This window comes from Zootoca vivipara, chromosome 7 (assembly GCF_963506605.1).
Source record: "Zootoca vivipara chromosome 7, rZooViv1.1, whole genome shotgun sequence".
Classification (NCBI taxonomy): domain Eukaryota; kingdom Metazoa; phylum Chordata; class Lepidosauria; order Squamata; family Lacertidae; genus Zootoca; species Zootoca vivipara.
The window spans coordinates 62,883,088-62,908,424 of record NC_083282.1 but is presented as its reverse complement, the minus strand read 5'-3'; the positions used below and the strand labels follow the sequence as shown (position 1 = coordinate 62,908,424).

The 25,337-nt window shown below is 42.6% G+C and overlaps 2 protein-coding genes across 8 annotated transcripts in view; both read left to right on the top strand.

The window, feature by feature from the left end:
* Window positions 1-1,604: 1,604 nt before the first annotated feature.
* BCAS2 (BCAS2 pre-mRNA processing factor) lies at window positions 1,605-12,100 on the top strand. Its single transcript, XM_035123828.2, has 7 exons — window positions 1,605-1,737; window positions 1,841-1,933; window positions 6,860-6,930; window positions 7,438-7,599; window positions 9,800-9,850; window positions 11,533-11,613; window positions 11,810-12,100. The coding sequence occupies exons 1-7, from the start codon at window positions 1,645-1,647 to the stop codon at window positions 11,934-11,936; spliced, it is 678 nt and encodes a 225-aa protein (XP_034979719.1). The 5' UTR covers window positions 1,605-1,644; the 3' UTR covers window positions 11,937-12,100.
* An 8,864-nt stretch (window positions 12,101-20,964) lies between these two features.
* The window catches only part of TRIM33 (tripartite motif containing 33), a 63,866-nt gene continuing 59,493 nt past the window's right edge, over window positions 20,965-25,337 (top strand). For 4 of the 7 annotated variants that reach the window (XM_035121655.2, XM_060277159.1, XM_035121656.2 and 1 more), the window contains exon 1: window positions 20,965-21,519. In XM_035121655.2, the coding sequence (XP_034977546.2) occupies window positions 20,994-21,519 (526 nt within the window). In that variant the 5' untranslated portion in view covers window positions 20,965-20,993. The remainder of the gene's footprint in view (window positions 21,520-25,337) is intronic. The other 3 variants (XM_035121652.2, XM_060277160.1, XM_060277161.1) reach the window with 2 other exon arrangements.

Here is a 25,337-nt window from a genome sequence, read left to right as displayed (position 1 = left end):
CATGTCTGGAAGGGCAGCTTGTGCAGAATATTGTGGTGTGTTTATCTGTTAAGTACTGGTTACCAGAAGTGCATCACCCCAATATGACATCACTGAACCTGCTGCCTTGTATAGCTATATAGACAACAATTTTAGGAGCAGAGAAAGACTGCAGCTCAGTGGAACGTAAGAAGCTATCTTATACAGAGTCAGATCACTGCTCTGTCTAGCTCGGTATTGTCTACACTGACAAGCACTGGCTCTCCAGGGTTTTAGACCGTGGACATTTCCAGTCCTATTGTGAGATACTGGGGATGAACCTGGGCCTTTCTGTAAGACGGATACTCTTATCACTGAGCTACGATGGTAAACAACATGCTTTGCAAGCAGCAGATCCCAGTTTCAATCATTTCCTCTCCAGATACAGCTGGGAAAGACCCTCTCTGAAATCCTGGGGAGCTTTCGTTAGGACTGTTGAGCTTGATGGGTCAGTGGCAGTGGTATAGCATGGGCTTCCAGTACCCAGGGGCCACACAATGGAACGGGAGGAGGGGAAACAGAGATAACAAAATAAGAGTCATTCCATTGTCTGGAGTGGTCACTTCCTGGTTTATATGGAGCTGTTTTCAACGGAGCTCAGCAACAATAATACATTTATTGTCAATGTACAACCTGTGTACAGTGAAATTAACAGAGCCTCTCCCCCACCCCACAAACATTCAAATAAGCGGTTTTCCATACTCATCTGTAAGCAGAGATCATGTAGCACAGAACCCTTTGCAGAAAGTGAATGAACTGCAGACCAGTTCTCGGAACCACTTGTGGCTCTAGCAGTGCTGGGTGCCCACTAGTTTCCTCACAACAGCAGCAGCAGCAGCAGCAGCAGCAGCAGCAGCTTGCTCCTATTATTTCTTAACTCCAGCCTATGACTGCTTCGCTCCTTCCCTCATGGGTTGTAATGGAATAAGGAAATGGACTGCAGGCTATGACCTTGGTCAGTGGAGAATTGGTAATGAACAGTGTGAAGTAGAAAAAACACAGTTAACATGTAATAAATTTTGCTTAAAGGGGACACCATTTTTGGAAAAAGTTACAGGTTTCTGCAGTGAAAAATATGTCTGTCGTTAAAACAATAATACCATATAGAGAGCTTGTGCAAAGTCCACTGCACTGTGGCAACAGATTAAACCGGATTGGTGTGTGCGCTGGGGAAGTGGGCCTGAAAGGAGAGAAAAATAAAAATCCCAGCCGCTGGGGAAACCATTTATGCTGTGGGCACGTGTAAGAGGGAAAATTATCCATTAACCAGAGGCCTTGGAAAGGAGAACGTGTGTATGTATGGTATGTAGTGTTACTCTCCAGGCAGCATTGAAAAAAATACACCGCTTGAATCACTGTTGTTGTTTGCATTAATCTATAACTCTATTTGTTATTTCGGCGCCGCTGTTCCTTACGCCGCCCTGCAGGGGGAGCAGCAGCAGCATGACTTGCTGGGCCGTGTAGTCGAGCAGGCGCAGGCGCCGGGAGCCGCGGCGGTTCCTTTCGCGCCAGAGAGCTAAATTTGCGCAGCCGCAGTGACACCAGTGGATGTCGGGGAGACGGCGGCTGCGCAATCTTAACGCGACGGAAGTTTGAGGCGCGCGGGCGGGCGGTGGGAGCTGCGGCATGTCTGGTCCGGGCTTGGTGGCCGGCGAAGTCGCCGTGGACGCCCTGCCCTATTTCGACCAAGGCTACGAGGCTCCGGGCGTGCGAGAGGCGGTGAGTGGGGCGGGGGACAGGGGGACAGGGGGCGAGAACGCCGGGTCTTCCCTGCGTCCCTCTGACCGAGTGTCTTCCGCTTCGCTCGTTTGTCTCCCCTCAGGCCGCGGCGCTGGTGGAGGAGGAGACGCGGCGCTACCGGCCCACCAAGAACTACCTGAGCTACCTGACGGCGCCCGACTACATCGCTTTCGAGGTGAGGAAGGCGCCCGCCAGGCTCAAGTGTCCTCCGCAGTGCCGGATTTACGTATAAGCTAAACAAGCTAAAGCTTAGGGCCCCACTCTCTTTGGGATCCCCCCAAAAATTAAAGGAAAAACACAGCTGGTTGTACACTTCCAAAATATAAGATAAAAAATTAAATGAAATAAAACCTACATACAGCAACAGTGTTTTGTGTTGTGTAGCCTCTTATGATGTAAGTAATTGTCAACAACAAATTGTCACAGTTTTTGTGTTGAATATATGCTATATGGTAATTTATGGAGCTAAAGCCATTTGCACATAACAAAATATGTATTTTATCAAAGTAACTGGAGCAGAAATACAAAGGACAGCTGGACATATAAAGGGCCCCATTACCTTCTGTAGCTTAGGGCCTCATCAAACCGAAATCTAACCCTGGTCCTTGGGTTCAGAGCTGGGACTTGCCGGTACCTGGACTGCAGCTCCCAGCATCCATGGCAGCTGGCTGGGGCTGATGGGAATGATAGTTGTAACTATCTCTGGCGGGCAATAATTTCCCCATCCCTGTCAAGGAACTACGAGAAGTGGCCGTGCGGGTATTTGCAGATGCCCACAAAGACAATGAAACAGACTTTTAGCTGGTCATGATGGAATAATTGAACTGTAGGGTAGGCAGCGACCCTCAAGGGTCATCTAGTCCAACCCCCTGCAATCTCAGCTGAAGCATCCATGTCAGGTGGCCATCCAACGTCTGCTTCACAACCTCCAAGGAAGGTCTAATGGGCTTAATGGGGCACAAGCCTTGGTGGGCCAAAATAGCAGATTCAATGCTTCCCACATATGGTAGTCCTTGAGAAGTTACCTTGCTGGGGCGTGCTTGTTTTTGCAGTGTAGCGAGATTCCCCGAAATCCACCGCCCGGCATACAGCTAGGGGGAGGGACCTATCACCCCCCCCATTTTTTTAAATCTTAAAGTCAGGGTTGAGTCTTGAAGTTGCAGGGAACTAGGCAGAGGGCCTTCTCAGTGGTGGCGCCTGCCCTGTGGAACGCCCTCCCAACAGATGTCAAAAAGGAAAACAACTACCAGACTTTTAGAAGACATATGAAGGCAGCCCTGTTCAGGGAGGCTTTTAATGTTTAATAGATTGCTGTGTTTTATTCTTCTGTTGGAAGCCACCCAGAGTGGCTGGGGAGACCTGGCCAGATGGGCGGGGTATAAATAATAAATTATTATTATTATTATTAAAGACGCACCTCTTGGTTTTTGGAATTGTCTCAGTAGGCAAAAGTTTGAAGTGCTTGTTGTTTTTGTTTTACATGGGTAGCCAGTTTATAAAATATCCAAGGTTGTTTACAGTAATTAAAAATACACAATAAAAAGCAGTTTAAGGATGTTAATCTAGAAAAGTTATTTAAAGTATTTATTTAAGAAATTTCTAGGCTGCCTTTTAGGGTCAAGACATTGCAAACTTCTTCTATTGTATATAGCATTATTTCATTGAAAGAAAAACACACACACCATATATTTAAAAATACCATAAGAAACCAGTTAACTGTACTCTGACAGCAATAAAGGTACGGATAAAAATAAGCCAATGCTCAACTTCAGAAGTAGTTAGCTGTATTTCCAACAAATGTAAAACAGTTTTTCCTGTGTGTCTCAAAGTGAGCAATGAATAATATTTTAATAGAAATCAAGCCACTAGAGGGCACTGCTATAACTATTTTGTATTGCATAGCAAAAACTTCTAAAGTAACAGCTTAATCTGAGTTACCAGTTTTAAGTATAAACATGAAACCACCTCTGGTTTCTGTTAACTTGCTTAATACATTTTAAGTAGCAGTACCCAGGTGGCGCTGTGGTTAAACCACTGAGCCTAGGGCTTGCTGATCAGAAGGTTGGCGGTTCGAATCCCTGTGATGGGGTGAGCTCCCGTTGCTTGGTCCCAGCTCCTGCCAACCTAGCAGTTCGAAAGCACATCAAAATGCAAGTAGATAAATAGGAACCGCTACAGCGGGAAGGTAAACGGCGTTTCCATGTGCTGCTCTGGTTTGCCAGAAGCGGCTTTGTCATGCTGGCCACATGACCTGGAAGCTATACGCCGGCTCCCTCGGCCAATAATGCGAGATGAGCGCGCAACCCCAGAGTCGGTCACGACTGGACCTAATGGTCAGGGGTCCCTTTACCTTTACCTTTACTTTATTGGATACTTAAAATAAAAGTAGAACACTAATTGTGAGGTCTGATTTTATGGACTGATATAAGTTTCATCTTAAAAAATGTGCAGGCAGGGATAAGTATATTTCGCTTGAAAAGAAATTGAAGTATAAGTGTTGTTTTCCTCAAAACATATAAGGAAAGATGCAAAAATAGAAAAAGATTCTGAGTGTTAAGGGGGAAGTGAATGGAGAATATCTCATATATTACATATAATATATGTAACTAGCTGACCCTGCCACACGTTGCTGTGGCTCAGTCTGTTAAATGGAGCCTCAGAGTCCCCCTTCAAACTCCCCTCACCTTCAGAGTCCTCCTTCATTTTGTTGAAATGTTTTACACGTGTTCTGTTTACACAGGCTCATCCCTGTGTCTCCCCCCACCCTGTTTCGACACATTACCTATCCCGGCCCCTCCCCCCACCCCCAGCTCATCCCTATGATTGGGCCCATCCTGTCCCAACCCATGACCTATTCGCCCCCCATCCCCCACCCAGGCAAGTCCCTACCTCCACTCGGCCTAGTCTGCAAAGGCGAAGATACTGTGGATAGGAAAGCTTTCCTAGGTGCAGTACCAGTGTAGCCGTCGCTAGAGGGTCCTGTGTTGCAATCTCTTTTGTACTCCCAACAGGCACTTTCGTATGATTTGTGAGTTCTGAAACACGGGGTTTGGGGGGTTTCACCTGCAGAGGTGTGACATCTGTCTACGCAACCTGTATAGGAACCTCTGCACAGTGGAATGGAACGTTGTGTCCAAATTTGAGCAGAATCGGTCAAGCGGTTTCTGAGAAAGGTGCTGTGTCACCTCCATGTACCTTTTACATTTTTATATAGATATATGGGAGCCAGTGGTGTAGTGGTTGAGTGGTAGACTCGTAATCTGGTGAACCAGTTAAAAAAAAAGGAATATGGCTATAAATTGGCCGTCATTTAAACAGTTATTGCAAGAAGTTGATGGGGAATTGAAATTAAAGAAGTATGAAGAGGTAAAACTTCAGTATTTTCAAATAAATCATAGATTTCAAATTGATAAAAAATGGCTTCAATAAAGAAATTTCAGAATTAGATAAAATATTATTAAAGAGTAAAAATAAATATATAAAAAAGTTGTATGATTTGCTATTGGATTGGGAAACTAAGGAGGAAATAACAAAAGGGACAATGATACGGTGGGGACAAGATTTGGAAAAAACAATTATGCTAGAGTAATGGGAGAATTTATGGCAGTGGGATATGAATTTTACCCCTAATTACAATCTAAAAGAAAACCTACTAAAAATGCAATACAGATGGCATTTAACGCCAGAAATGATTGCAAAAATGTATAAGGGAAGTAATGATTCATGTTGGAGATGCCATAATGAAATCGGTACATACATCCATATCTGGTGGAAATGCAAAGAAATAAAGCCTTACTGGGAAATGATCTATAAGGAATTTAAAAAGATATTAAAATAACCATTTAAGAAAAAAACAGAATTATTTTTACGGGATATGTTAGACAATGAGATTCTACCAAATGACAGGTGTATCTTAATGTATGCAACGACAGCAGTGAGATTGTTAATAGGGAAAAATTGGAAGAGCAAAACGGTATCAACGAAAGAGGATTGGCAATTGAAAATGATTTCATATTATAACCTGGCAACAAAAGAAGCAGAAATTAAAGGGATAAAGGAAGGGGGGGGGGAAATAAAGATTGGGAAAAAATTAAACGTTATATAGCAAATTTTATAGAAAATGCCAACCTCTCAAAAGAATTATGAAGGCTCACAAAAATATATATCAAGATAAAATCAGAAATTAGGTATATACATGCACACAAAAAAAGGTGCAATATGAGATTGGCTGGAAGCACTAAAGGGTGTGGGGAGGGTTGGTGGTGGTAGGGAGAATATAAGTTTGTATCTAAGTCAATTTTGTATTTTAGTTAAGTTTGTATTTCAGTTAACCTTAATTAAGTTCTGAATATTTTATTTTAATGTTTTGTTTATTAATTGGTTATTGATTGCAAATTGCAAATTTTGCAATAATTTGCTTTATAATTTCTGTAAATTTTTGTGAATTGCTAATAAAGATTTAAAAAATTGTTTAAAAAAATCTGGTGAACCAGGTTCGATTTTCTGCTCCTCCACATGCAGCTGCTGGGTGACCTTGGGCTAGACACTTCTCTGAAGTCACTCAGCCTCACTCACCTCACAGAGTGTTTTTTGTGGAGGAGGAAGGGAAAGGAGATTGTTAGCCGCTTTGAGACTCCTTAAGGGGAGTGAAAGGTAGGATATCAAGTCCAAACTCTTCTTCATAGATTTGTGCAATGTTTACTTGGAAATCTTTGTCTTTTCAGCTGTTCTGTAAGGTAGGATAGTATATTATCTCTTTATTGTAAATGGTAGAGACTGAGAGAAAAGTAGCTTGCCTAAAGTCACATTGTGACTTTCTGGACTAGGTAAAACTTGAACTGAGAGCTCCCTGATTTTTAAGTCCTAGCAGTGCTTTGAAAAATACTATTTGTTTCCAAAACCTGGGCTGAGCCCTAGAATACATGAAGAGCCCAGAATTTGTTCAGGAGTTCCAGGGACACACGGAACATCTCTTAGGACAAGGTTATTTCTTTGGTGTAGGGTTGAGGTCTAGACCTTTGTTTCTTACGTGTGATCATATTTAGAATTTTCAGGTTATTGTCTTCCAGACTGCAAGTAATTCTTGACTTGTGTTTCATAGACTGAAATAATGCGGAATGAATTTGAACGCCTAGCAGCGCGACAGCCCATAGAACTGTTGAGCATGAAAAGGTAACTCAGGGACCTTCTGTGGGGCGTACCATCTATGTGAAGTCAAAATCTAGGAAGAACTAAGGTTTGGATGCATGATTCTGAAAAGTATTAAAATGTGATGTTCTAGTTCTTGCCTCAGGGTGGCAGTCTACTCTGTTGGAACAATAGTCAGGGATTTGTTATGCCTTAAAGGAACTTGTAGGTCTGTTTATGGAGTTATAATTCAGCACTTTAGCAAAAGAGATTAAATTTCTTCGTGCTGATTGATAGCATTGGAGAAAGCAGACATTGGGTCATACTTCTACAAATAGGACTACATGTGCTGAAACCAGTCAAATGAACCAAAATTGTTGTGCTCTCCAGGTATTTTAAATAACCTTTAGCATTTATTGAGCTATTGAACGCTGTTGATACACATCTATTTCACTGATAAAAATTAGTCATGGACATGATCAGTGCAATGATTCTCTTAAACTTCAAACCACCTAATGTTCCTGAACAATATTTCTCTTGTTTTCTCCACAGATATGAGCTGCCTGCACCATCCTCTGGGCAGAAGAATGACATCACAGCATGGCAAGAATGTGTTAATAACTCAATGGCTCAGCTGGAGCACCAGGCAGTCCGAATTGAGAATTTGGAGTTGATGTCTCAGTATGGCTGCAATGCCTGGAAAATGTATAATGAGTAAGATATTGTGTCTCCCTCAAGTCATTTCTTAAAAAGGGCTAGCTGGAAGGTTTTATGACTTTTTTTAGTTGTGAAATGCTTCCAAAGTGATAACTGAAAACCTTTTTAAAAAACCAATCTTGAAGTCAATGGAATGCTGTCTTTCCTGCTACTGAGAACTGAACCTATCTCTCCTTCCTTAGCACTTTCACATACTCCAACTTTTTTCTAACTTTTCTTCTTTTATGCCTTTAGCCCTCCCCACTCCAATCGTTAAATTTTGATAGCTTATCCATTTTTCGACCCAATCCTCCATTTTTGGTAGCATTTCACTCTTCCAATTTCTCGCGATGAGCATTCTGCCAGCTGCCGTCGCATGCATCATTAGTACTCTATCTTTTGCCTTTATTTCTTCATTTAATAGGAATATCTCCGGCTCTTTTTTGAAAGAATATTTTTTAAAAAAATTCAATTCATTATATATATCGTCCCAATATTTATTAATTTTTCTACAATTCCACCAAATGTGCATATAGGTTCCCCGCTCCTCCTGGCATCTCCAACATACATTTTTTGACCCTTTATACATTTTCGCTATTTTTGTGGGTGTCATATACCACCTGTCCTGCATTTTTAGAAAATTTTCTTGCAAATCGTAATTTATTACATACTTCAAATCTCGCCTCCATAAATTTTCCCATCTTTCAATTGTAATTGTTTTCCCAAGGTCTTGAGCCCATTTTATCATCATTTCTTTTGTCATTTCGTCTTTTGTCTCCCGTTCCAAAATTAATTCATATAGTTTTTTATGTATTTTCCTTTCCCTTCCAGCATAATTTTTCCAAATTTTGACATTTCTTTCTCAAATCCAATTCTATTATCCAATTGAAACCTTTGCCTGATTTGGAAGTATTGCAACGAAACACTGCACATATTCTTAATTTTTTCAAATTCCTTTAATTTCCAATTTCCATTAGATTCTTCTACTACCTCCTTATAAGTTGGCCACCTTGTTCCCATATTTACTCTTTTTACTGCTATCATTTCAAATGGTGACACCCACCACAGTGTTTTTGGTTCTAATATTTTCTGATTTTTTTCCAAATTTTGTATAGGGATTTCCTTATTATATTATTTAAAAAGATGTTTTGATTTTCCATTTTTTCTTTCATCATATAGAGATGCCACCCAAAACCCAATCCTGCTCCTTCCAAATCCAATATCCGATCATTTTTGAGCTCCATCCAATCTTTAATCCAAACTAAACCCGCCGCATCGTGATAAATTTCCAAATTTGGTAAGCCAAAGCCTCCTCTTTCCCTCGTATCTACCAATATTTTATATTTTATTCTCGGTTTCTTCCCTTTCCAAACAAATTTTGATATTTCTTTTCGCCATTTTACAAAATGTATCAAAGTGGTATACAACAACGGAAAGCATTTCATAAAACTACATGAGACATACACATCATAGACCAGGAATGCCACACAGCAGCCCCATAAAGCATGCTTAACTGTGAATCCTACCATATTTATTTCTCTCAGTAAAATATTGAATTTTCATGACTTAAAAGTATCTGCTGGTAATCTAGAAAAAATGTTTCATGTCAGCTTGATTTACTAGAGTTTGGATTGGATTTGATCTCCCGCTTTATCACTACCCGAAGGAGTCTCAAAGCGGCTAACATTCTCCTTTCCCTTCCTCCCCCACAACAAACACTCTGTGAGGGGAGTGGGGCTGAGAGACTTCAAAGAAGTGTGACTAGCCCAAGGTCACCCAGCAGCTGCATGTGGAGGAGCAGAGACACAAACCTGGTTCCCCAGATTACGAGTCTACCGCTCTTAACCACTACACCACACTGGTTCTCTAATTAACTAGTAATTAATTAAACAAGAACTGACACCAATTACCATATTAGCATTAAAGGGAATATGGGATGGGCCAATTAATGTGATTTGGGTAAATAATTGATTTCCTTTAAACTACTATTAAGTTGGTATCTGAAGTTCAAACATAGTGCCCTGTGTGCCAAATTTTATTCTTATGTTTCAGGGATCAATAGTGTTACAATACTGTATAGAGGCATGTGAACAGAGTTAAGCTAAAGGCCCCCAGTTAGCTTAAGTTATGCTTAAGATAAAATATAGATCAGTACATTGCATTACTTGAACTCTCTACTGGAATCATTTTTTGAACTAGTATTTTTCTTTGCTGATAGGCATTTGGTTCATATGATTGAACAGGCACAAAAGGAGCTGCAGAGTTTGAGGTGAGTCCTGTTTTTCAGTTGCCTTTTGGAATAAAAATGGAATTATAATTTATGGGGCACTGATAGTGTATAAGACTTTAGTCTTTGTTACAGATTGTAAAATATGCATTCTTGTACAGTGTGCATTTTGAGTTCTTCATGTACATATGGGATTTTTGCAAGAAATAAACATTTAAATATAATGTTTTTCTTTCATTTTGGAATTTGGGGTTACTGCTGCTGTTTTCAGACATTCTCTTGGTTATTAGGAAGGTCTCACTAGTTCATCGTTTCCAAATACAGTCATACCTCATGACAGTCTGCTTCATGTTGCGTCTTTTCAGGTTACGGATGTGCCAGAACGGGAAGTCACGGAACGGGTTACTTCTGGGTTTGGGGCGTCCGCAGAAGCACTAAATCACGCAGAAGCGCCACATTGCATCACATGTATGTGCAGATGCGGCGCTTCATGTTGCGGCCTTTTTATGTTGCAAACGGGCTGCCGGAACGGATCCCGTTTGCAATATGAGGTACCACTGTAATAGATACAAAAAGGTCAGATTGTTCTATTCCCCTTAGATAATTTTCTGGATACTACTCCTTGAGAAGCAGCATACCAAGTAACAGCTCAAGAATGATATTTGTTTCTGGGAGTGAAGCTGTTTGTCGTAGATTATTTTTTTGAATTACACGAAGTTAGATCTGTCAGTAGTTTGGATCAGAGGGCCAGATTCAACTAATAGGTCCCTCTAGCCAGTGCTATTTTTCTAGAAAAAGACATGCTGGAAGTCCCCATGAACACCTCCTTTGTTCTCTTAAAATGGCAATGGCGCCCACCTGAGGGGTGCTGGAACTGAGTTCTGGCGAGTTCTGTTTAAAAAAAGACTTGCTTCTAGCAGAACCCCATCCAAGGACTTATGCTAGTATAGTGGAGCTTCCCCCCTTCCTTCTACATGCTTCCACACCTCCCCCAAATTTGCTCTGGAGGAGCTGGGAGAACCCCTAAAAAGTTTGTGGGGGAGGAGAAAGGGAGATCACTGACAATCTCCTTAGCGCTACATTGAACTCTTTCCTGGATCTCTCTTAATGCAGGCAGTGTGCACATGATTTACTTTGGAAAAAAATGTAGTTTTCCTTTTTTCTACCTCCAGTGGCATAAAATATTGTAGAGATCCAAATTGCAGGGATGAGCTCATGTTTCCTACTCTTGAATCCTTGTCTGTTAAGTTGCGTGGCTAGCTAGGGCCACCATTAAAACTAAAAGGTCATTCATAATTACTGATAAAATGCTTTTTGAGAAGAAATTCAGAAGAAAAGAATTAGGTGTGCCATACAAGGACTAATTCAAGAAGCATATGTACATGGTTTCTTAGAGATCTGAATGGTGATGGTGTCCACAAGTGGTGCTACTTCTGGATAATGGATCAAGATCAGGTGTGGCTAACAGGTCTTTTTAGCTTGAGGATCACATTCCTTGTCAGCCAACTCTGAGGGCTGCATGTCAGTGATGGCCAAAGCATTGAAGTGTTGAATCTAGAGTCTCTTAGAACTCTAACATTGCTTCCGAGATAGTCCAAAATAGTTGTCAAGCTCCTGCTTTTAGGTCTGAATATGTGATTGTACAGTCTATTCCACTTGACTGTGGACTTGGGAGGGCAGTAGAATAAATGACAAGTGATTGAGTATGTCACCCTTTTCTTCAGGAAACACATTCAAGACCTTAACTGGCAGCGGAAGAACATGCAGCTCACAGCTGGTGCTAAACTCCGAGAGATGGAATCCATGTGAGTTTCTTGAACTTTGCTCCCTACCTCTTCTCTGTCTTTCAGAGATGAACACAACCTCATACAAAACCAGTTGGAAGTCTCAATTGAGATTGACTTCTCTCAACCACAGCACTTCCAATTTGTTCCCTTAATTGGTAAGCTAGCATTAAGGAAGCCTATAGTAATTTAATTTTTGTTCTCTTTCCCCCCTCAGGTGGGTGTCCCTGGTCAGTAAAAACTATGAGATTGAAAGAACTATTGTGCAACTGGAAAATGAAATTTCTCAAATTAAGCAGCAACATGGAGAGGCAAACAAAGAAAACATCCAACAGGACTTCTGAGACTTGCATTGGCCTTTAGCTGCACAAAAACTGCAGTCTATGCATGGCTGTAAATTCTAATTTCTTAGTGTGCGTATGTATTGTGGGTGGGGAGCTGTCATTTGTGCAACCGATTGCTGAAAAACTGATTGCAAGGAACAGAACTGCTCCTAAAAGGATTTACTCAGTTTCCCAATTTCTGCCATGAATGTTGCAGCTTTTTTGTTTGTGTATGTTTCCATTTTTTTAAAATAACTAAAAATAAACATTTTCCAACTTAATTTGTGTTCTAGTAAAAACAAAGAAATGAAAAGTTACTACTTCTATGTTATATTAGTGCTGGCCATACTGCCAGCTGTAGCTATTGGGAAGGAATACAAGCTTTCGGGTGTTAAAGGGTCTTTGTCAAATCTGATTTCTTCAGTTTCAATTATTTGCACTACTGTAGCTCTTGACCAAGACAAACGTAATAAAAAAATGTAACTTGCATATTTTTTAGAAATATGCAAGGTGAGACCAAATATATGTATCATTCAGGAGTTGGTTAACATCAAGCAGTTGGTTAAAATTGTATAACTGGTGGAATTCTTAATGTGTCCTTACTTAAAAAGTGAAAGGTATACCTTTGCTTCTAAAAATGGGTTACAAAAGTGAGAGCCTGTTTCATGACCCTTCTGCCATAGCTGCCGAACACGTTGATGGTAGGCTACTAGTATTTTGAGCAGAGTTGGTTGTGAAGTTTGGTAATACAGTACAGTAGTCTCAAAATCTTTACTATGCCACTGTAATAGTATGCATTCATAGTAATTTACTGAAGAGCATTCTTAGCACATGTTACTGTGGGAAAGTATGTTTAGTTAACATTAAGGACATCAATGGATCTGTGAATAGAAGTATTCAACAGCAGGTAAAGAATGGGTTATGCTTGCGTATCACTCTAATGTCTAATATTAGAAAGTGCATCTCTTGGTAAGCCAGGCCCTGACTCATTGACTTCACTAATCACTAACTTCAAAAAAGTTACCAAGTATGTTTCCTGGTCTGTAGAAACATTGACAGAAAGTGGACAACTTTGTTGTCAGCTGTCCCTAAGCCTATTTCTTCTGGTAAAGGTAAATGTAAAAGTAAAGGACCCCTGACAGTTAAGTCCAGTCGCAAACAACACTGGGGTTGTGGCACTCATCTCGCTTTACAGGCCAAGGGAGCTGGTGTTTGTCCAGTTTTTCTGGGTCATGTGGCCAGCATGACTAAGCCCCTCTTGGCGCAAAGGAACACCAAAACCAGAGCAGCGCATGGAAAGGCCATTTACCTTCCCTATTTATCTACTTGCACTTTTTGGCGTGCTTTTGAACTGCTAGGTTGGCAGGAATTTCTTCTAGTAGTTACACAACTATAGACACTGGACAGTGCTGCTGTAGGATATAATAAACTAATATATATCCCATCCCACTCTGCTGGTCTCTACATGCTTGAGACACAGCCAGTGTTTGAGTGTACAGCAGCACTATCCGGTGTCTGTAGTTGTGTTCATCCCCATTCTTAATCAAAGTTTGTATGATACTTTTAAATCTGTCTTCTCTTAGATTTCAATCTTAATGCAGTAGAATATTTGAGAATAAAAGGAAATGCTCTGCTATTTCTTAGCTGCAGGTTCATTTAACTATATTTGGTGAGTCTTTACCACTGTACTTGTTCTAGTCCCCAACTACAGATGGGAAGACTCTCAAATTAGCTAGGAAAAATCATGTTTCCACTCCCCCAAACCATTCCCTTGTCAATAGGCAGGGTGCAAGAACAGCAGTGGCAATGAAGCTGGTGAAAGGGAGGCTCCCCTCACTCAGGTTTCAAGTGATCGTGTACTACGGGAAGGAAGTTTTTATATACTGTACTGTATAAAAAATGAGTTACTGCACAGCTCTTTGCACAAGACACACTGCTGCTCCTATGTCCCACTGATGGATTGAGGGCAGGGGTTTGTGAAAGGACAAAACTGGGGCAGGACTCAAGCACTCAGATTTTGATCTGCATGGAGGAATTAAGGGAGTGGTGGCTGGAAGACTTCCCATTTTGAGATCAGTTTTTCAAATGTCATTAGTATCAGTCTCATCCCTAATTACGGCAGTGTACTAGTCAAAGTAAAAGGGAACAGGTTGATAAGTGTAGTCTCTAATGGTAGTCTTTATCTGGGCAAGTTTGGGAAAGGTTATGCTACTGAAGACGACTTTAAGAAGGGACTAAAATATGAAAAAGTGTGCCAAATAATTGGAAATTACAAGTGCTGGACAGTATTGCAGAAGGTATGACACCAAGAAGTAAGAGAAGGTGGACTTCTGAGGAACAGGGAAAGTGAGTGGGGGATATAAAGGGAGATGAGTTGAAATGTTCACTGGGGTTGGCTTGGGTGTCCTTGTTGCTAGGATCTAAAAGGTGGTGACCTATCTATTTCATCCATTACAATCCACTTAGCTATATTAGCAGCTTATCACTTAATCAGTTACAAGCCATCTTTTCACAGTTCCTTATCCAGAGGTTTCTTAAGGGCTTGGGGAATTTTAATTCTCCATCTGCACTGCCTGCGTCAACAGGAGATCTGGATTTAGCCCTCTTAAGGTTAATGCTTCCGCTGTCCACACTTTAAGCAGGAAAGTAGGTTGCACTTGTCTGTGTACATACCACAAGAGCAAAATCAGAAGTTTTTCCTAGGAGGCTCTGGATTGTTCATCAGTAAGTCCAGTTTCCAAAAGCATGTTACTAACCCCTGATAATTGGGAACCAACTGGCAGGAGGAAGGTGACATCTGTTTTCTTGATGGATAGACATTGCTGGATTCCACCAATACTTGGCAAAAGAGTGTCACCTGCATTTTTAATTTAAAAATCTGTCTTTAATAAAAAACTTAGCCTTGGAACTGTTACCTTAACTGTTACTCCTCTCAGTTTGATGTCATCTGCAAATACCTTCACCCAAGCCCACTGTGTAGTTGCTATACCAAGTGGACTTGATATGTTTATTTGATCTCAACTGATGTGTTTTTTTGTCATTTATATCTCGTTTCTTTTCCTGACTAGTGGCCTTCCTACCCACACTTTTGCGCTTTGCTGCCGGGGTTGCCCAACTAACATTTCTACATGACTTCCACCAGTGTGGTGTAGTGGTTAAGAGTGGAAGACTAGTAATCTGGTGAACCGGGTTCGCGTCTCCGCTCCTCCACATGCAGCTGCTGGGTGACCTTGGGCTAGTCACATTTATTTGAAGTCTTTCAGCCCCACTCGCCTCACAGTGTTTGTTGTGGGGGAGGAAGGGAAAGGAGAATGTTAGCCACTTCGAGACTCCTTCCGGTAGTGATAAAGCAAGGATATCAAATTCAAACTCCTCCTCCTCTTCTTGTAAACCATCTCTGGTCTCTTTTTCATGGTTCTGGCTTTTAGAGAGAAAATGGCTTGTTTCTTATGATGACCTGTGTAACACTTGAACTGGTGATGAATGATTACTGACATTTCTAAGCGAAATCTGGGCAGAATCCAAGAACATACCAGGCAGTTATAGTACCTGCACCCACTCGAGGGTGTGTAACTGAAGCTGGCGTGGATGTTCTGCAGGAAGATACATCCTCCTCACATAACAACTTTCTGGCTTCAACAGTGTATCACTGAGCTAGGAGACTTGGCCAAGTAAGAAAACTCATCCTTAATTGTTGTTCAGAAGCACTCATTGCTGTTGGTTTTCTTGGCAGAGGTCACACTGCCGTCAGCAATTGTGCCACAACATTCTGCACTAGCTGCTGTTTCCATATCAAGCCCAGGGTAAGCCCCACTTAAAATATTGGATTACTGCAATGTACTCTTAAGTAACCAATTCATGAACTACTCTAGCCAAACTTTCCCAGTCCAGAAATGGAATAGCTATTGTGCCAGTTAGTAAAGGCAGCTTTTAGTTGCTGAGGCTACCTGGGCCTCCAGTGACACAACTTGATCCAGAAGCACCCCTAGAATGTGAGCTTGCTCCTTTAGGGAGAGTGCAACCCCACCCAGGGTAGGCAACTAACCAATTTCTCAGGTATGAGAACCACTCTACCTACAGTGCCTATGTTTTGCCTGGATTCAAGCTCTATTTGTTTTTCCTCCATCTTGCCACTCCATCCAGGCACTGGTCCATGAACACTCCTGATTCAGATATTAAGGAGAAATTATTACAATGATCAAGGCCATTCTATATATGATTTCCCTACACAGGTAATAATAATAATAATAATAATAATAATAATAATAATAATAATAATAATATATTTATATGCCACTCATCTGACAAGGTTGCCCCTGCCACTCTGGGTGGCTTAAAACATCTAACAGTAAAACATCAAACATTACTACTGTTCCATGGCAGGTAAGCTAAGGTACAGATTGAGCTGAGGAGTGCTGGGGCATTAGTCCAGAACCCTTTTAAAAATAATTGCTTTAGTGCATTCCAGGTTCTCTCTCTTCTAGGACTGGAGGAGTAAGTGGGAGGGTGGTGGCAGCAATTCCTGGAGAGTTAGACCCATTGGCAGCAGGGCTGTTGTGATGCAGTTGGGCAACAAAGGATGTGTGAGCTCTCTGGGTAGTCAATGCCGGTGATCGGGGGGGGGGGGAGAAATGCATCTTTCAAAATGTGAGGGAACCTTATGTTCAAATAAAATTGGAAAAGGTCCAAGAGATTATACATCTTCTCACCACTGAGATTAGAATTTTTTGTCATATTGATGCAAAACTTAAAGCTTCTACTAGGAAATATGAATCCTTTCACAATATGCTGCAGAGTGGAATCCAACTGGGGTAGCTTACTATGCAGCCATTTATCTAAATTTTATATTACAAAACCCACAATAAGGTTTCTTTTCTTTCGTAAACCTTGAATCTTTTGAAGGAGATGGCAGTGTCTAAAAAAAGATCACAGGCAGTGATGTGGGTTTTCCAAAAAAATTGAACTGGCTCACTTAGAGAAATAAGAAATGCCTTATAGTGATCTAATTTAGCTTGTAAAGGGGAAAAAATGGAATTGCCAGCTTGTCTAACACTTATTTGTAATTGAGATTCACAGTTACTAATTAATCTATGAAGCAGAACATTTTCCACAGAAAAAATGAAGCACTGGAAGATTTTCTGTCCCACATTACCGATCCCAGGTGATGCTGCAGACTATAGTGGTTGTATTAGTCCTCCCCCCCCACCCCCAAATGACCAATAAATCCTCCTTATTCTCAGCTTTCTGGATGCATACATAACACCTTTATGGGGATTTCCCCCATCTCATGAGTCATTATATATATTAAGCAGATTCCTCTGTGAAATCTAAAAATAGACCAGATGTTAGATGTTTTGTTTATTAATAGGACTAGCTGGCCCGGCCACGCGTTGCTGTGGGTCATCCCTGTGATTCCCCCCACCCTGTCCTGATCCATGATGTATCCCGCCCCTCCTCCCCCTCGGCTCATCCCTGTGTTTTGGTAGGATATCCTTCCGTGTTGTCCCTGGGGAGTGTTGGCCCCTCCCCCATGTATCGCCATACCTTGGCCCCCACCCTTGGAGAAGGAACTGTTAGGTTCTGGGTTCTATTTCCCAGCATACACTTTTGTCTGAGCCCTGTTGTCCCCCCTGTATACATTGGCCCCTGCGCATGCATCGTGAACATTTTCATATATTTAATTATTATTATTTAAATCAGAACATGAGAATAGTATAAAGCCTAGGTTAAAAGGGGCACGACTGCCCTTACTTAAAATAGCCGCCGGAGCCTTGCATGTGACACAACGCACAAGGTCCAAGTCCATGTGGTTTGAGGCAACAGATAGGTAGTAAATCTTCAAGCTTCAAGTAGTCCACAAAAAAGTTTGAAAATGGGTGTGAATTCAGAAATAAGAATGCAAAACTGTTCCAGATCAGGCAAAACAAAATAAAAAAATTCCTTCCAGTAACACCTTAGAGACCAACTAAGTTTGTCATTTGTATGAGCTTTCGTGTGCATGCACACTTCTTCAGATACTGTAGTTTCGACTACGGCAGACCAACACGGCTACCCACCTGTAACTAGATCAGGCAAAATTAGTTGTCTCAGAAGTACTTCACAGCTGTAGCCAAAACCACATCACTTACACCCTCAAAGGCAAAGAAATCTTGAAATTAGCTTGGCGAGATAATTCCAGTTAATCCAATTATAGTTGAAGCAAAGGCTGGACTCATGTTGGATTCACACCTTTCTATAGCATTGGTGAAGTATTATTTTCCACCCTTCTCTATTTCCTAGAGCAACATTTCACTGCTCAGCTGTTTATAATTGGTTATACATATAATCTAACCTAAATTTGGTTAAAACTTCAACTCATTTTTCATTCTTCTCAAATGAATCCATTAAATATATAAAAATTAATTCCACATCCTCTTCCTCAAGCTACTTTTCTCTAAGTGAAAATGTCTAGTGCCTTCTGCATGCTATAACTCTGAATTTGTCTTCAGAATCTTCTCATGTGTTAGTATAATTAAAATGTTAACACATGATGCAGCACTTCAGAGACCTATAATAAGCGTCACAGCGAGAAGTGTCATTACCTCTTATGTCTTGCATGCTTCTCTTAATAAATTCAAAACAGGATTTGCTTCTTCCTCTTTTTTGCAACATCATCACTTTGCTGACTTGCATTGGGCCTACAATCGCAGTAACCTGTACATCCTTCCTAGCAGCCCTAGAACCCAGCTAACTATATCTGTAAGAGCTCCCAACCCAACCCAATGTGCAAGAATTTGGAGAACCCTCCAATCAAACATGTCCCATTGTTTCCATGGGAGAGCTTAAATCACTGTCACTGTGGACCTCTGTATTTTATTTTAGGCAAAATATGGATATGATTCCCTTACTTCCGCTTAAATTGACTAAGGTACACTTTCGTTATAGGGCACCACATTTTTTTAGTTAGCTGCGATATTATTATTAATAATAATATATTATTTATACCCTGCCCATCTGGCTGGGTCTCCCCCGCCACTCTGGGCGGCTTCCAACACACATCAAAATACATTAAAATATCACAGACTAAAAACTTCCCTAAACAGGGCTGCCTTTAGGTATTTTCTAAATGTCAGGTAGTTGTTTATCTCTCTGACCTCTGATGGGAGGGCATTCCACAGGGCGGGTGCCACTACCGAGAAGGCCCTCTGCCTGGTATCTGAAAAAGAGGGGTATATTTCAAAGGCAATGCACTGAATTTACAGCCTTTACAAACATGGTGTGATTTGGGTTTCACAATAGTGCAACCTGATAGACATCTATTCAGACCAGAAGCTTAATGAGACTTAGTCCCATGTGACTGTGTATATGATTGGGAACATTCTGTGATGTAATTTATGACCAAGAGTAGATAACTCTTAACAGCTCCTACTCAAAATCAGTCAACTGGCAGATTACCTTGTGCTGTATTGTCCCCCCCCCCAATTATGTTACTTCAAGATTGTCCATTTTCTACTCCCCAACTCAATTTTTAAAAGAAATGGCGAACATTAGCAAAATTTCTTTTCCCACCATTACACATACAGCTATTCTGTTTGGTTTTATTTTGTATCATTAAGCAAAGACAGAACACCAATACATTTGAAATGATTGTGAAAAAGGTTTCCTTATAACCTTGTTCACGACCTGACATGCAGCAGTCATTATCACTACTTCTCCTGCCACCCAATGGCTGGCCATTGGTGCATACTCCAAAAACATTTTACTCACCGTATGCCACCCAAATAATGGTATCTCATTTACTTTTCTCTTAATTTTTACCTAGGTGATATCAAACGGCTACTTTTCCCTTTCTGAGACCAAAGAGCCAGGGTACAACCCTATGGTCCCCGTAAAAGCATCTGTTCCTTCTCAGAAGCCAAAACCCAACAAATATTAGAACTCCAATAAGGGTTGGGGCCAAAAGGGGACACTCCAGAAAGCAGCAGAAACCCAAGAGAGCCTAAGCTTTTTAAGCCCCATGACTCGCCTTCAAACCAGGAGATAATTTAAACATGCTTTTGACTGTGTCCAAACCTTGAAGACAATTGCAGGAGGTGGAGCGGGAGAGAAACTTAAAAAATAAAATAAAATCCTGAGACCAGAAATGGGCAGAGGTCTCAGTTCTGCCTTGCTGGTGACAATGCAACAAGGTTACCTGTTCCCCGACTTGGCACTGTGATTTATTCCCTACTTCATTAAAACACATTCAGGTCAACGCAACTCACATGGTACAATAAAATACATCTAATTAAAACAGACACATACACACATGGTGTAACGATAGCCCTACTTAACTAGGAGTAAGCCCCAATGAACTCAACTGGGCCTACCTCTGAGTAGGCAAAGTTTGGACTGCGCTGTAAATCATTTCGAAACGCGGCAAGCCAAGCACAAAATCAACTAACCCAGTGCAAACTGAGGAGATTCAAATATTGCCCTCTTTGCAAGGCGCACATAACGGACTAGAACCGCCCCGCGTTATGTTTCCTATCTTCCCACTCAGGAGCCCAATTCTTTCAGCGAGAGACACCGGGGATGAGAAGCCGGCAAGTGTGAAAGGCCGCTGTCCGCCCCGCCCTCGCCCTGCCTCGACTCCTTTCCCGCCGCACCGTTTCTCGGCCCCCCGCACGAGCCGCGTTTCCCTCCACACACCAACCGCCAACCGCCCTCAAGACACCCACGCTTAGAACGTGAATCTCTGTCTGCGCGTGCGCCGCTTCTATTACAGACCTGAGCGTGCGCGCTCGCGCTTGCGCTCTCCCCTTTACGTCCGTGCAATTTCCTTTAAACACCATACAGAGAGGGAGAAAAAAACTGACCCCCTTTCGCTGGCCTCTCAACCTCGGGCCTCTCCCACCGCCTTCCTCGTATGCTACTACCGTCCAAGCGCGCGCACGCACACACCCAGCACCGCCCCCTCCCCACTGGACGCGGCGGCCCTCCGCGGCCCTCGCGCCAGATGTGCTTCGGACGCGCGCGCGCAGGCCGCTAGCGTGCTTGCGGGCGCATGCGCGGTCCTGTGCGTTAGCAAAGCGGGGAGTCGGGTTCAAAGGAGGAAATATGGCGGAAAACAAAGGAGGAGGAGGCGGCGGTGGCGGGGAGGGGGCTGGGGAGGCCGGGCAGGCCGGGGGTGGTACCGAGTCTGTCACCTCCGCCGTGGCGGCCGTTGTCACCTCAGCCGCGGCGGCCGTTGCGTCCCCGTCCCCTCCAGCCCCCGCCGCGCCCGAGGAGAGGGAGAGTCCCGGTGCGGTGGTCCTTGCGGTGGCGGCGGCTGTGGCGGCAGACAAGGGCCCCGGGGAGGCGGAGGCCGCGGCGCCCGTGTTGGTGAGCGTAGGCCCGGCGCCGGGCCCCGTGCCGCTGGCTCCGTTGGGCCCCAGCCCCGCGCCCCCCGCCCTCTCCAGCGCCGCGCCGGGCCCGCTGTCGCTGCTGGACACCTGCGCAGTGTGCGCGCAGAGCCTGCAGAGCCGGGAGGCCGAGCCGAAGCTGCTGCCCTGCCTGCACTCCTTCTGCCGGCGCTGCCTCCCGGAGCCCGAGCGCCAGCTGAACGTGCCCGTGCCCGGAGGCGCCAACGGGGACATCCAGCAGGGTGAGTGGGGAGGCTCCGGGCATGGGCGGAGGTCCAGCTGGGGAGGATGCCCCGCTGCCCCGGCTGGAGGAGTCGGGCCAGGTTGCTAGGCGCCCCGTTACTAAGCTGCGACAGCTCTGGCTCGAGTCGCGAGTGTGGGGTGTGGAGGGTGAAGACCAGGAGCCCGGTTCTCATGAGAGGCTGCGGGGAAGCGGGGAGGAAAGCAAGCAAGGGCAAGGTGGGAAGAGCTATAGGAAGAAGGTTGCGGTCCAGGGAAATAGAGATTAGGGAGTGATGTTGAGTAGCGAGGACCGATATGCTGGAGTTACCCTGGGCGGTCTTTTTCCGTGCAGATGTTGTGGTGCACTTGTTGGTTACAGCAGGGAGAAGGCGGGTTCGCATCATCAGGGCAATGCACAGAAGAATGTTATGTGTACAGTATCTTAATTTCTAGACAGTCAGCTGTAGAGAGAAAGCACATGTTGAATCAGTTGTACAGAAAAGAAATTAGGATCTCTAGCCAATATTTTAAAAGCAGTTAAGTAAGAATATTAATAACTGGAGATAGTACTCTTGCTACTCTATGCAATACAGTTTATGACATGTGGTGAAAGGTTTGTCAAACTTGGCTGGGTTTATCATTTGTAATACAGTAATGCATTCTCCTTCGTGGAAATTGCCCTTGTGAACTCGAAGGTTTTGCAGCAGTTCTCAATCTCTCTCTATAGCTGTGGTGTAGGTTTTCTGGAAAAGAATTGAAATTTGCATATGGCAACTTACATCGGAACTTTTTAAATGCCTGAGATCTAATTTAGAATGCTTGTTTTACTTAGTAAACAAAGCTAAAAGCATTGAATGTCAAGTTTGCCTAATAGTGTACTGTATATGGCATCCATTTGTTATTACCGGGGTCCCCAGACTTACCTCGCTGAGGGCCGGTGCCACCAGTGCCGATCGTGCTGTGGGCCGGGGGAAGGCGGGAGCGTGCGCCCATGCACATGTGCACATGCGATTTCCGGTGCACTTCTGGGTTGTCAGAACACCGGAAATAGCTTGTGCACATGCACATGAGCTTCCTCCAGCCTGGAAGTGCACTGGAAATGACGCTTGCACATGCTCACAAGCTATTTCTGATGCTCTGGTGACCTAGAAGTGGGCAGCCACGCCGCGCCGGTGAGAGCAGGTGGTGGTGGGGGTTGCGGGGGGCCGCATAAATGAGCCTCACGGGCCGCATCCGGCCCCCGGGCCTTAGTTTGGGGAACCCTGGTTATTACTAATCAACTTTTGAAATGCTAAATGTTCTGCAGAAAAATAAAGCATTGGAAACTTTTCTGTTTTGGAGAATTTTCTGCTTCACATCACTTCTCTTTAGTATTGCTAGGTGCCCCTTGTTCTGAACCTGTTTTCAATATATTGTTGTACTCCACTCCAATCTCTGAGTAGTGCAAGATTCCAGGGGTTGCAGGTGCTCACCCAATGTTTGTGTTTCCTTTTGGAAATGAGGCACAGTGGAGACTGTGGTGTCTTTGTGACATGGTTTATTTACACATATATGCAACCTGAGCCTACAATGGACAGGTTCACAGTATCGAACACACCAAAAGGGTCTTGTTTCTCTATAACTACAGTATTGGATTAAAGCAGGCATTAAACATTGCTCTCTGACTCTCTCCCCCATCATATCACTGATTTCCTCACCTCTCTTCTCTAAACTCCGGCTTTATATGTTGCTGGTGGGTGCCCCCACCCATTTGCCATCTCCAAGGAGCCCCTTGATCCTTTGTTTTCTTAATAACCCATCCAGGAGATTTCCTCAGCACAGGAGGGTAGGCTGGCTTAATTAGCTGTTAACACTTGCTGGATCTAGGGATTAGATGTGACCCTCAGTTTAAGACCCCAATAATTGATTAAATTCTAACACTTGCTGGATCCATGGATTATAGGAGTCTGGCACCCATAAACTCATAACAACATCCACCATTATTTTCAATATGCGCACACTGGGGCAAGCCACACTGGGGACTGTGGGAATAAAAATAGGGCCATTGCTCATCAGCTCAAGATAAAATGTCTGGGGGAATCTAAAATTGGAGGGCTGTGTGTGGACTGAATCACTGTCTTTTTGAATCCAGAGTCTCTGAACTATGTAATACAAATATGTAATACGGGCATGGTGCAGTATGGTAGTTATGTTTGTTTTTACAGCTTTTGGAGATGCAAGTTAAGTAGATGTTAAAGGAGACTTGCCCAGTATATATTTCCATAAAGTGGCTGGGTATGAAGCAGCAGATATTTTATTGTCTTTTGTGGCTTTTGTTTTATTGGGACCTATTTGATTGGGGGTCTCTAAGCGTTGATGCTGTGAGAGTGCCTTTCTTACATTGAAGCATACTCAATAAGAAAATGTTTGGAACTACAGCATTATATAGGTCACAGCTGGCAGTTGTGTATGCTTCTTTTTTAGCAGCCTGTATGTGCTTAGAAACTTGTTGCTTTCTAACACATAAATATCACGTATGGCGGTATACATGCAGCTTTTATGCACTTTTTAAAACAAGAAAATGCTTAGTAGTGTTTAGTTGTCATATCTACCATATTTTCTCAAATCTAATGCTCACCTTTTTATGCCAAATTACACTGCGAAAATTAAGTTGTGCATTAGAGTCAATGGCACATTTACATTTTTGGTTTCAAGGTTCTGAAAATTGAGGTGCGCATTAGATTCAATGTTGGATTACACTTGAGTGAATACGGTAAATCTGTCTTTACCAGCAGTGTCTATGAACTGCATATACTTTAAATAGGCCTGGTCACAATCCCATTGTGTTTTCCAACTTCAATTTTGTTAGTTATTTCAGAGAAATAACTAACTAATAATTATTGTCAGCTTATAAAATGATCTACTTGTTCAGTAGTCTGTTTGCTTGACTTGATCTAAGATTTTCGTAGTTATCCAGAACAATGAGCCAAAATGGACTATGGTATAATTTTTTAAATAAAGAAATGTAGCATATATTAGATATGGAAACTGTTCTAATACTCACTACAGTGGAACCTCGGTTTATGAACACCTCGGTTTATGAATTTTCGGTTTATGAACACCGTGGACCCATCTGGAACGGATTAATTCATTTTCCATTACTTTCAATGGGAAAGTTCGCTTCGGTTTATGAACGCTTCAGTTTATGAACAGACTTCCGGAACCAATTACACCCATGCTTCAGTTTATGAACGCTTCAGTTTAAGTACTCCGCGGACCCGTCTGGAACGGATTAATCCACTTTCCATTACTTTCAATGGGAAAGTTCGCTTCAGTTTATGAACGCTTCAGTTTAAGTACTCTGGAACGGATTAATCCACTTTCCATTACTTTCAATGGAAAAGTTCGCTTCAGTTTATGAACACTTCAGTTTATGAACAGACTTCCGGAACCAATTGTGTTCATAAACCGAGGTACCACTGTATTTATATAGCACTATTAATGTGTTTGTAGCACTTTGGACACTCTTGATATCCTTTCAACAACACCCTTGTAAATTAATCAGTATTATAGCCATACTGCAGAAGGGATCTGAGGTTACAATACAGTAGCTTGCTGAAGGACATTAGTGAATTCATGGCAGAGAGGACATTTAAACTGGGGACTCAACTGCTATACTGCACCAGCTAATCTTATATGTATTTTGACTTTTAAAAAATCTAACACGTTCATTTTCTGTGACCATACAGGCTTGAAATTTCAAAAAAATGAAAGCTGATATTTCTATGGTTAGTTTTCAGATTACAATCAATGTGGTCAGGATTCATTGTACAGTATATTACAAGACTATCAAGCCTGG

Coding starts and splice junctions, on each gene's coding strand:
- BCAS2 (XM_035123828.2), top strand. CDS start 1,645: ATGTCTGGTCCGGGCTTGGTGGCCGGCGAAGTCGCCGTGGACGCCCTG. Junction 6,931..7,437: donor GAACTGTTGAGCATGAAAAG/GTAACTCAGGGA, acceptor TTTTCTCCACAG/ATATGAGCTGCCTGCACCAT. Junction 9,851..11,532: donor AAGGAGCTGCAGAGTTTGAG/GTGAGTCCTGTT, acceptor CCTTTTCTTCAG/GAAACACATTCAAGACCTTA.